General features: G+C 40.7%; 1 protein-coding gene across 8 annotated transcripts in view; it reads right to left on the bottom strand.

Annotated features, from left to right (window-relative positions):
- Positions 1 to 519: 519 nt before the first annotated feature.
- The window catches only part of phldb2b (pleckstrin homology-like domain, family B, member 2b), a 37,795-nt gene continuing 26,127 nt past the window's right edge, over positions 520 to 12,187 (bottom strand). For 5 of the 8 annotated variants that reach the window (XM_085418456.1, XM_085418458.1, XM_085418457.1 and 2 more), the window contains 12 exons: positions 11,626 to 11,781; positions 11,329 to 11,439; positions 11,165 to 11,239; positions 10,474 to 10,626; positions 9,381 to 9,524; positions 8,658 to 8,757; positions 7,319 to 7,469; positions 4,494 to 4,584; positions 4,133 to 4,279; positions 2,496 to 2,715; positions 2,263 to 2,348; positions 520 to 2,178 (listed from right to left, as the gene is read on the bottom strand). In XM_085418456.1, coding sequence (XP_085274582.1) covers positions 2,038 to 2,178; positions 2,263 to 2,348; positions 2,496 to 2,715; positions 4,133 to 4,279; positions 4,494 to 4,584; positions 7,319 to 7,469; positions 8,658 to 8,757; positions 9,381 to 9,524; positions 10,474 to 10,626; positions 11,165 to 11,239; positions 11,329 to 11,439; positions 11,626 to 11,781 — 1,575 coding nt within the window. In that variant the 3' untranslated portion in view covers positions 520 to 2,037. Of the gene's footprint in view, positions 2,179 to 2,262; positions 2,349 to 2,495; positions 2,716 to 4,132; positions 4,280 to 4,493; positions 4,585 to 7,318; positions 7,470 to 8,657; positions 8,758 to 9,380; positions 9,525 to 10,118; positions 10,323 to 10,473; positions 10,627 to 11,164; positions 11,240 to 11,328; positions 11,440 to 11,625; positions 11,782 to 12,187 lie in introns of all 8 variants that reach the window. The other 3 variants (XM_085418459.1, XM_085418463.1, XM_085418465.1) reach the window with 2 other exon arrangements.

The raw sequence follows: 12,187 nt of genomic DNA, 5'->3' as shown, positions 1-12,187 counted from the left end.
ATTTTTAAGTAGTTTCTTACAAATCTCAGACACGTCTTTCTGCTGCATGATACTTGACTATTTTCTTTTGTGTCATTACCGGTATATCAAAATATTTATTATTAATATTGTGTCAGGCGGATTAGGGGAGTGTGCTTTACTTAGTAAGGCCTTGTATCTATGAACTGGAACAGATGTCCTGAGCTTAGTTTAGGCTGGTGGAGTAAGGTAGGTGCATCCCTGATTCTGGGCTGGCTGTGTGGATTTCACCTGTCTGTACTGTAACTGTAACATAGGACAAATGAGAGTGCAGACACATATGATGTTTATTCCAGGAGTTTCACACAGGTAATAATACATTTCAGCTGAACTTAAATATAGACTTCTTGTCTTTACTGTCTGTGATTTTTTTATCCCAGTGATCTGTGGCAGGTTGCACTACAGCACAGTTTGAAATACTGCTGGTGGAAACCTGTAAAATGCTCCAGCTCCACTGTTCTCATAGAAAGGTATTCCTCAAGACAAAAACAACACAAACGATTATATTTATTATATATTCTTTTTTATTATTCATATGAAAATACAAAATTAAGATACATGCAATGGTACTGGCATAAATACAGTAAAATCAACATAAAAATTAATTATATAAAAATACTGGATGAATTAAAACACATGAAAGCTTCCTCTGTGACAACTCCATTAGTTTGGTAAAAATATGCTCGGCACGTCATGTCGAAACAGACAATATTCCACTTAAAAGATATTTCAAAGCAAAGAAACCAAATATACATTGTATCACATATGTATAAAGCTTGGTCAGCACGCAAAAACACAGGAGGCAAGATTATAAATGCAGTTATCAGCGGACAGAAATATGCCAATGCAGTGTGGAGTATAATGCATAAAGCAGCATTAGTGATCATAGTGGAATAGTCATTAAAAAAATAAAACACATTAAATTAGTGGTAATAAATGCAATGTAATGAAATGTAGTGGACTAAAGCAGCAGCACAGTAATCAGCCACCTTAGGACAAATAAATGTGTGTACCATAGATTTCGTCTGCTTGACTTCTAACAATAAAACTTCATCCTGCTGAAGTTCTTCCTTAAAAAAGCATCCAGGACCGCAATTCCACACTAGCGTACTTTCTCACCACTTTGGCGTTTTGTATGTAGATGCATGTAGTGCTAAAAAAATATTTAAAATGTGATTAAAAGGCACAAACACACATCTTTAGTTGATAATGGACCATACATGTCATAACATTTAAGAAATTAGCAGGCAAAATGTACAAATACGTTGGCGTTTTATTAACACGTTACCTATGCTGACACTGTTGTAAACCCGGCATCTGCATCCATTCAGAGAAGTGCTGATTAGTTTGGTTTGTGCGAGTGTGGTTTGGAATATTAGTGTCATTTACCGTGTAAGTACAGCACCTTGGAGCTACAGGAAAAGCCCATAGTAAATAGGCAATGTGCACAGAGTGCCTGCGCGCGCACACAGAGCAGGCAATTCATCACATGTGTATATACTCACACATGATCATATGATGCATGCATGCACATCCACGCACAGATTTAAGACCTGAGAATGCCCCATTAATCATACATGAAATGAATTCATTTAATAAAAAATACACCTTTACTAGATTATGAGGCATTTCATAATGTACAAATGCTTTTAAATGCCTTTCCCCCCGTTTCTTTGGAAATATTGGAAATATGTATAGTTTGTATAAAATGTTGAACACTGTAGGGCATAATATAGAGGCCAAAGTCAGCTCTGGTTTAACTAATGTTTCTAACTTACATAAAAAAATCAGAACAAAAAAACGTCATTCTTCTCTGAAGACGCTTAAACTGTTAAACTGTCCAATATCTGCCCGCAATTTCACATGAGAGCTCTGTAACACAACATGAAGTGTTATCTGTGTAACACAAATGCACATAAGCTTCATCCAGGAGGAAAATAAGGAGCTGATACTTTTGTCTTCAAAACCCACAAAGGACTGCAGCATAAAAAAAAACATGAGGCCCATACATCTGCTTCACTACACCATGAACTGAGTGTATCCCTCAGCGCCTGTGACGATCACATCCATCCAGATCCTCATGGCCTCGGGAGAGGGAGCAACCATGTAGTAGACCCTATCGTGAGTCTTCACGCTGAAGGTCAGGGAGGGGTTTGGGCTCTGAAGGAGGGAGAGAGAATGAATTGTGAATGAAGAAGAAAGAGTTATGATGCACTTTTTGTATCAGCGTTGGAGAATGCATACCTTGTGTGCATTCTTCAAGTGATCGTAGTATACTTCTTCAATAGCTTGGAAGTAAATGACTCCTTTCAACTTGACTTCGTGCTTGTCTGGAGAGAACATACGAGTACATGCCAAATTAGAAGAAATACACAACTTTAACATTTATGTGTGTGATTCTATCTACACAGAGAGTTTTTTTAATTGTTTTTAATCAGACTTTGCTGAGTGTGGTTGCAAGTGTGTGCTGTCCTTACCTGCGTAGTAGGATAGTGTGCGTCTGTTGCGGTCAAAGACGAACCAGCGTTTCTTCCACGTTTTGATTTTGCCTCCCATCTTGACCAAGTAGCCTCGGCAGGTCTTTTCAGAGATGGACAGGTGGAAGCACGTGTCTAGGCTGTGGCCCGCCGACTCAATGTGAGCCCGCAAGTCAAAATCGTCCTTCCTCACAGGCAGATACCGAGTAAGAGGCCGGGACTTGAGGGAGAGGAATCATTTGAGAATGTAATGACAAAGATGTATTTATAATTTCTTATGAATTCTTTTGTTTTTACCAAATTCCTATAAAACACAAAGATTTACAGAAAGTCATACATTAGGAAACATCAGAGTATTTCTCTCTCTTTGTTCTGCTGCCAACATTTGATGGTCCGGGAAAAAGAACTAAAGATGATAAATGAAGCTTACTATGAGAACTGTCAACACAGACATGATTAAAACCATGCAGAAGGAGGTGCTGTAAGTATGTCTGAAATAGGGCTGGGCGATATATCGAGTTTTTTAAAAATATCAATATATCTTCATACGAGATGTAAGATGTGACAATATCGTTTATATTGATATGTTACATTATAATTATACTTGTGGAGCCGCAAGTTTGCCTCTCTTTCGTCCACTTTTGTCTCTACGCAAACTCACACAGCCTCGCCTCTCCTTCACTGAACAACTCCCCCTCCCCCATAGCTTCACCTGCAGGCAACGACAAGGTGAACACGGCAAATCTCCGTTAACGAGTTACCGCGGATCGCCCCGTGCGTGGGGCTGGTCGGCGTCAATGTGTTAGCGAGCTAACCGCGCTAACGACATGCAGCCCACAGGAGCTGCATGGCCTAAAATCTGACCGCGAACCGATTTTATGTGGTACACGGCGCTCAGCAATCTGTCAAAAAATGTTTTAGTACGACTTTGGTAAGCTACGAAGTTGCACCGCTTGATGGATTGTCGGAGCATTACGGCTACCGTAGTCTGGAGCCTCGCGGAGTGATACGTATTGTGCTTCAACGTAATATTACCGTATTGTGTGTGTATAAGCACCATAAATGGCACCTGTTAAAAGACACAGTTACAAAGAGGATTTCAAACTCCAGGCTGTCAGTCACGCAGTAGAACTTGGGAACAGAGCAGCTGTGAAATCTGTCTTTGTTATTATGCTCATCGTCTTTTAGTTTACATTTTGACTGCACAATTTTGAGCTTTTGTTATGCACAAAAACAACATTGTTTTCTTTTATTTATGGAGCATGATTATTTAATAAATGCTGATAATTTCTTTTTGAGTAATTGCTTCATGTACATCTATGCTGTATGTTAATAAAAGTGCCTGTGTGACATCTGGGACACAGCTTTGACTAAGAACTCTCTTTTTGTTCTTACCTTATGGCTTTAAAAAAATATATATCGAGACATATATCGTATATCGCCATCCAGCTAAAAATATCGAAATATGAATTTTGGGTCATATCGCCCAGCCCTAGTCTGAAATGTATAAAAGTAAGCTACAGAAACAAGACAGAATGCACTGTCAAAAGAAGGTAAAAGGTTAGTTCCCTTGAAGTTCATACGTATGTTTTGGATAAAGAACCTCTATTATCCACAGCTCTTCCCAGACCTCTTACCTGCACCCTCTGCTTTTCTCGAAGCTTCACCTCGCGGTCAATCAGTTTCTGGCGTCTGTTGGTCTCCTCTTGTAACCTTTTCTCCAGATCCTCCCGTCTCCTCCTCTCCTCTTCCAAGGCCTGCTTTCGAAATTCCATTTCCCGCTCCTTAAGAACGATTCAGATGCAGTCACAGGTTATTTAATGACACACACATAAAAAACACAACAATTTTGCAGTTTGGGCAAATGAAGTAGCACCTCTATCTTTAAGGTTTGGAATTATTACAAAGATACTCGACTGATCTGCATGTTGGCTTTAACGCTACATATCTCTCTAACATTAAATAAAATGTGAAAATATGAATAAATCAAATAGTGACCTTGTGTTCGAGGAGGCGGTTCTTCTCGGCCTGCGCCTCTCTCAGCAGGCGCTCCATCTCCTCCAGCTTGGCTACATTTGACGTACTGGCACTACAGCGCAAAAAGCACATACAGCAACAATTATAGAAAATAATGTACCTTTTGCTTTACATCAAACACTTGACACTTATAGAAAAACAAACAAAAAACCCACTTTGGGATTTTCCAAAAATGCAAGGGAGCAGCTCGCGAGTTAATAAAAAAAAACAGTGGGTACACCAACACGCGACATGAGAAAATCAATGAACTTGGACTTTTCTTTGAAATTGTTTGATGAATGTCGGCATTACTATAATCCAATATAGGGCTCCAGCTATCGATATTGTTTTAGTACTCGAGTTAATCAAGTAATCGGATTAGAAATACTTATGTCTTATCACTGAGCAATAGTAAATATTCAGTCAGTGAAGAGAAGCTAGCATGTCAGCATAAAAGTGACATTCTTATTGGTATAACTGTTAATAATTAATAATAACAATTAATGCTAGTAATGATTCAGTGTGCAACTTAGCACTTTTATTTTTTATATTTTTAAATATTATATACAATACCATTTAATAAATAAAACACTTTAATTACTATAAATCTGCAAAGTCATGGTACTAAAGTCTTCAAATAAATATGGCCTAGAACACCCCATGCCCCCCTTTAGACTCACCCCTGCAGTTAACATTGTGATAAAAAGTGGGACGGCTTTAGTAAGCTGCCTAATTTAAACAGTTCATCTACATCTTCTATTGCAGCTGTATTTGTAGTCTCTAGTGTGGGTGAAACGCTCACATAGTCATGGTGACAACTGAGCCCTAAAGAGTTGCAGATTAAAAAAAACATCAAAGTGAAAAACTTGCATCGAGGATTTTTTCATAATGGAGTTTTTCGAGTTGGTCGATGAATGGTTGCAGTGTGTGTACATACATGCATACAACACATGTAGATCTACAGCCAAAAAGAAGAACTCTGTTTAACATTCCAAAGTAAACGCTAAACTGTCCTGAGAATACTGATTATTCACTGGTTGTGTGTGCGTGTGTGTGTGTGCGTGTGCGTGTGCGTGTGTGTGTGTGTGTGCGCGCGCGCGCTAAATCAAAGAGGAAATCCATTAAGAAAAGAGGCCGCGTTGCCAAGGCAAACCATCTATGTTATCTCTTTAGGTCTTTGAGGCCTTGTCTGATTTAGAGTCTCCCAAACTGCATATGGTCTACACATGACACTCACTCCTGACATCACAGCGAAAGGATCTATGTATGTATTTCTCTGTCACGTCAAGCAGTAATTCTTTTTCTCACACTAATTTTCTTGCCAAGTCTATTTACTCTCACAAATGCACTTCTGGTACCACCGCCGTGCTGACTTACATTCATTTTATGAAACCTTACCCAAGCCCTGAACATAACCTGCTTTACCCTAACCTTAATCCAAGTCTGAGCACTACCTTTTAAATATTTCTGTTATTGGAATTTGCCTTTTTATACTCAGGGGAAGGCCAATTCCCAAAATAAGACCGTGTAACCAGATTTAAGCAACATAAGCAATGTACACACACACACACACACCTCTTCTTATCTGGATCCAGGAGGAAATGAATACCCGGTGTTGATGTCACAACAGTGCTAAGAAGAATGGTGCACATCAGACTGAACTATAAACAAATCAGGAAGCGAGACAGGGTGGAGAAATTTGGAGCAGCCCGAGTGCAGAGAGGACAAAAAAGAAACGGGAGGGAGGGCATGAAAAAAAACCAACAAAAAAACTAGAACATTTGCAAAAGGGAAAAAAACCCTCTTTTTTTCCCCACTCTGCTATTTTTTCATTGTCTTCTTCATCAGTTTCCAGATGCTTTTTCTCAACAAAACACCAGCAAAGAATCCAAAAACAGTAACAAGTCGAATCATTTTGAAAGAAATTAGAGCACTTGTTACTATTAAATGAAAAAGTACTTAATTATGAATGAATATCAACATATCACCAAAGTCAAATATGAATTAAACAGTACCACCGATGGCATTTTTCTTACCTCAATCGACGAGAGGTAACTGCATTCATTGTCAATACACACCCATGCAGTTCCAAATGTATTTATTCGAGTTCTGGACTACTTGGGAAAAAAATTGTTCTAACACTTCTATCTCCCGAAACAGGACTCATCACTGCAAATTAACAAAAAAACTCCAGCTCTGTCATAAAACTGATCCACATTCCCCAACGTGACTTCCAGTGCAATATAACCTCATGCAGCCTAATCTGAGCCAAAGCACACTGAGAATAAAAACGCGCAAAACAGAGATGTAACTCTGCAAATGGTTTCAAATCTGCTGGAACGAGACCATACCATTCAGAGAAACAAGAGGAGGGGAGACAAAAGATGTAAAAAGGATTGAGGGAAAGCAGGCACACATGGTTTTACTCCAGTCGGGGGGCTGAACCCCTAAATGGACCTCCACACTCATGCTGGTTTGCTCAGTTAATCTGAACCTGAGGGGGCTGACTGGAAAGGCACCCGCGCACACACCCCTTTATGTTTTCTGTCTTCCGTAAGCTGATCCCTACAACTCTAATCAACAGAGTCCTCCCCCCTTAACTCATGCTACACACTCAGTTCTACACATCCTATTCTCCAAGGAGGGAACATGAAAGGCAGGAAACTCTTTTTTTATTTAATTTTTTGCTAGCAAGCCCTCCCCACTTCATCCAACTTTCTGTCCCATTTCAACTTATTCTAAAGACGTCTTTAACAGTTATTTTCATCAGCGCATACACACTGCTGACAGGCCTTTGTGTCACCTACCTGGAGATGTTGTCAGGTGAGCAAGCAGAGATGCTGGTTTCAATAGAGTCACTACTATCCACACTCATTGTGTCAAAGGCCTGGTTTTCACGGTACCCAAAGGCATCGAGGTAGACGTTGGTCTGAGAAGCAGCTCGGGAGCTCGGCTGACCTGGATACACACAAACGCAATGAAGACGAAAAAGGATGAATTCTCCAGTAGCAACCAAGGTTACTTACTCCTCCTGCCCACGCATTAACCCAAGTCTTCTACCTGTCGGTGTAACTTCTTCTGGGACAGACTGCCCGGACGGGTTCAAATTTTGATTACAATGCCCCGCCACCGTTACACTGTGTACTCACACGTCCCGGGAAAAAATATATCCAGGCCTTAATGCTACGATTAGGTGAAACTGCGGCCTAACAGTAAGACACTCAAGCACACAAAATAAATGGAAAATAAAGAGGAAAAAATATTTTCTGTAAAACAAGCACAGAAACAGGTTTTGAGATTTAAAAATGAATAAAAACAGCAGCCTGAAACTGTCCCAAAAACTTCTGGAAAGACAAAAAGATATTCTCATGAAGCTGACGGATGAATGATGACAGATCTACAGTGCGGACACTTTAAAGAGAGACTAACTAAACCTCCTGGTACAGGAAGAAACACACACACAAAAACTGATACCATCAGCTCTGTTTACTAGACCCACCCATCAGATGAGCCAGATCAGGGGACTAAAGGGGCCAAGGCATCAGATACATGTGCCAGTTCCCAGAAAGCAACGACAGTACACTTATAACATGAGACACACAGTACTTCAAAATGATCCCCCAAAATACTGATTTGTTGTCTGAAGGGCAATGAAAAAATTATTTTATGAAAGACTAAACTACTTATTCTTATGTCTAAGTAGGTGCAAATCTAAATTTAATTTATAATAGCGATGCCTATGCAAAAGGTTGCTATGGAGAGGAGGCATGGTGTCCTTCAGGTGGCATCCTGTATCTTTCTGGGCCAAACAGCAAACATCCACACAGACTGCAAACGCTTTACACTCTTGTGTGTCATATTTTCTTAACAGTGAAGACGTTACAACAGCTCGTGTAAATCCCCACGAAGTGATGGAACGCTCACATTCCTCCACTGACAGATAAGCAAATGTGGAATTTATCAAAACACAATGAGGTGCACACCCACAAACAAAGCCTCTTGCTGGGATATTGTCTCCATATAAGGTGCATTTTCAAATCCCAGCTCAGCGATGAGTGTGGTTTTGTGTGTTTGTGTGATACACGAGAGAAAAAAAAGAGAGTAAGATCAAGTGAAGTTAAGTGTATTTGTGTGTGTGTGTTTTACCTTTATGCAGACGTCGAGATTCACTTTCCTTATTGGATAAACTGAGGATTCTTGGAAGAATACTGCCACAACTTGTAGTCTGTACCAGAGGCTGATGGGACTATAAAGAATCAAGAAGACGGAGAAGAAATGGGTGCTTCATATTCTATTTATAATAAACACTATAACTCAAAGACCAAGTGGTGAAGCCGAAAAGTGATACACAGACCAAGTCTGACATTTAGTGGTAAATTTGTAAACCAATCATTTCCACCATAGTTTTCGTAAAAAAACGTTGTTTTCTGATGAAGATCGAGACGATAACTAAACAAAAACTAATGCACAAGGACAAAAACTATGATGAAACATACTGACACATTTGTCAATGAATAAAATGAGATCCAATCAGAACTAATTAAGCTGCGCAGAAAGGCGGGACGAGTTTGGAAGGGATCCAGGTTAGACATGCACATCACAAATAGCTCCCATGCTCCCTGTTTCTCATGAAAACGTGACAAAATGTCAGCGCTTTGGAGGAAGAGAAGAGCAGACATATGAACACATCTCGCATTTGAGGTCAAGGAAAATAAGATGCTCTGTGAACTCCCATCTGTAAAAACACCACAAAGTTTCACACTAAATCAACTTTAGATTTAATCTAATATAATCTAATCATATTTAGTCGGAAGTTGCTGTCACTTTTTTTTTTTTTTTTTTTACATGCACAATCATCTCTGTTTGTACCTTTGTGGGGAAGCTGCGCCCGAGTGTTGCACACATAAACTGGGGATTCATGGCAGTCGCAGTTTTCTTCCAGGGTAATGTATCACTTAGATGTGAGCCACTTTCTTTCTCAGACCTCTTCCTCTCCTCCAGAAGACGGAAATGCTGATGAGACACACACACACAGAAAACATGAACACAATTACCAAAAATTTAAATTATTCATTTCACTTTCAGTCATATATCAATGTCCCCATACTTTAAGTGTAACGTAAAGTCTTGGTGTGCAGGATTTAAAATGTCTTACTCTGGCGCCATCTGCTGGAGGATCAATAAGTCACAGTGGCAGAAGTGCATTCTCCCTTTCTTAACCCACATTCAATAATTTTATTCTTTAGACAGATGGATCTAGTTTCAATGTAATATGCTTGTGATATAAAAATAAACACACAGTTGTTTACACACCAACACACACACACAGTCGTGTTTTCATGTTTGTGGGGACATCTAATTGACATTATGTTTTCCCTTGCCGCTTACCCTAACCTTAACCATCAAAAATGAATGCCTAACCTTAACTCTTACCCTAAACTGAAACGTAACCTAATTGTAACCTTGACACTAAAAACACATTTTGGGTGAGGACAGGCATTTTGTCCCCATAATGGCTGGGAGTCCCCACAAGTATAGGAGAATGCCAATTTTTGGTCCCCACAAAGATATATAAATATGGTATACATATACACACACACACATTACCTGCCTGTGTTGCTGATGGCGCTTTTTGACAGGAAGGGGAGGTGGGGGGGAGTCTGGGAGAGGGGAAGGGTCTCGATATGTCACCATGTTCTCTGGCCAGTGCACAGAGGGTGTTTTTGGGAGGGGGCGGGGATTTAGACGGGAGGAAGAAGAAGGAGAGGAGGAAGAGGAGTGACAGTCGGCAGGTGAGGAAGAATGACAGAGCTTCGGAAAAAGAAAGGAACATTGTCAGAAAGCTGAAATGAGCGCAGAAACAGGAAGACAAGCTGGGGGAGAGAACCAGCCGCACACTTTGCACCATCCGCCTCGGCGTACTTATCTACACACGATAAACCCGTCACACCACTACACACACCTCATCCTCCGCTGGTTTGGGGGTGTCCTCATCAGGGGAAAGGGTTGCCTCGGGCTCAGGAGAGGCTTTGGTCAGAGTGGGGGCAGGAGCAGCTTTAGGGTCTTGCCCAAGCTGTGAGTAAAGCTCATTGATTTCACTGACTGTGACATAGCCCTGCAAGGTGTCATGTGGAGAGAGAAGGGGTGAGGCATAGCGGGAAGTGAGTTAGCCGTGGAAATTAGTTGTTAGAACAATGCAAAAATTTAGTGGCAATTTCAGAAATAAGTTATTTACACACAACACTGTTAACATGAGACAAAGGACACACTAACAAGATTATGTCAGCATTAATATACAGTACGTGGACGTATAAAAATAAGCTTCATCTCAAATTTCTGGAACTTCTAGTAGTGCTTTACAAGAGCTAGCAGTTAGAACAAGAGGCTACAGTGGCAAAACAAAGAAGACGACTGGGAATAAAGAGAAAAAATGGAAACCAAAAATAAAGTGGAACACAAAAGGGGAAATATTAGCTCAGAAAGGCAAAGTACCTCTGCGTTCTTGAGAAAAATAGAAGAAAGGAGGGAGCGACACACATCAGCCAAAGAGGCTGAATCCTAGCAAGCGGAAAAGGAAATCATAGCCATTAAAATCAGGATATCGCCCGTTCCAGGACTCGTAAGTAACCACAGCATCCGCCAATCACACCAACCTCTCTCAGGGTGAAACTCCGTCCACCGGTGAGGCCAGCGTATTTTCTTTCCAGCACAGCCAGGCTTTCTTTCTCCTGGCAGACAGATACAGACACAAAAATGAACTTTTCCCATCATTAATACAGAGCACAGCACGCACATGCGAACATAAAATCTGCCATACTCTCTGCAGCATGGACTCAAGGTTGCTCCTCTCCTTCAAGAAGCTCTCCTTCTCTCGTTGAACCTGCTGCGTAATCTGCGCCGACTGCTTCTTCAGAGTTAACAGACGCTCCTGCGAGAGGGAGAGCGGAACAAACTTATCAAGCGCCTCTAGCCTGCTTAGAAAGTATGAATCAAACATTCCTGTTAACCCTGCAAATCTAAACAAATTGACATTTAAAGAGCAAATTCAGCTTCAAACAGCAGATTAAACAGGCTGGATTTTTAAATCAAAAACAACCGAGAAGAGAGCTGATACCTTGCGGGTGACGGTGCTGCGTTGGTAGTCTGCGATCTCCCGGAGAAGCTGCTGGGTGTGGGTCTCCTTCTCCTCGTCCTGCCTGCTCTCTCTCTCGAGCTGCTGAAACTCCAGGTCCTCAAAACGCTTTGTCTCTGCCTCAAGCACTTCGCAGTCCTGATACACACAATGAAATAGATAATACAAGTGTACACTACTGCTCACAAATTTTTAGTTGTCACTGGGAGTAACTGTATGATTTCTGAAGTCAAAGCAGCACAGTACCCTGTGCAGTACAGCTTAAACCTGCTTGATACAGACCGCTGTGGCGAGCTTTAATTATCTGAAGATCTAGGGCTGGTACCTTAGGATCACATGACCAAGCAGTCAGTCTTCCTTTGCTACTGATGTTTTTATTCTTTTTTATTTATTTTTTGAGTACAGCAATGTACTGTAGCACATCCTGCAGTCTGGCATTGCCCTAATAATGACCTGAAAGTAACACAGGCATAATAGGTGGTAATCTGCATAAATGTAGTAATATGGGTTGTCTTTCATGGCTAAACTTACTTCCAAAGCTGAT

The sequence above is a fragment of the Rhamphochromis longiceps genome, linkage group LG9 (assembly GCF_057381845.1).
Source record: "Rhamphochromis longiceps isolate RC_006_pf linkage group LG9, R_longiceps_female_GT1.1, whole genome shotgun sequence".
NCBI classification, from domain to species: Eukaryota; Metazoa; Chordata; class Actinopteri; order Cichliformes; family Cichlidae; genus Rhamphochromis; species Rhamphochromis longiceps.
The sequence above is the reverse complement of the archived record's forward strand: the minus strand, read 5'-3'. Positions and strand labels throughout refer to the sequence as shown.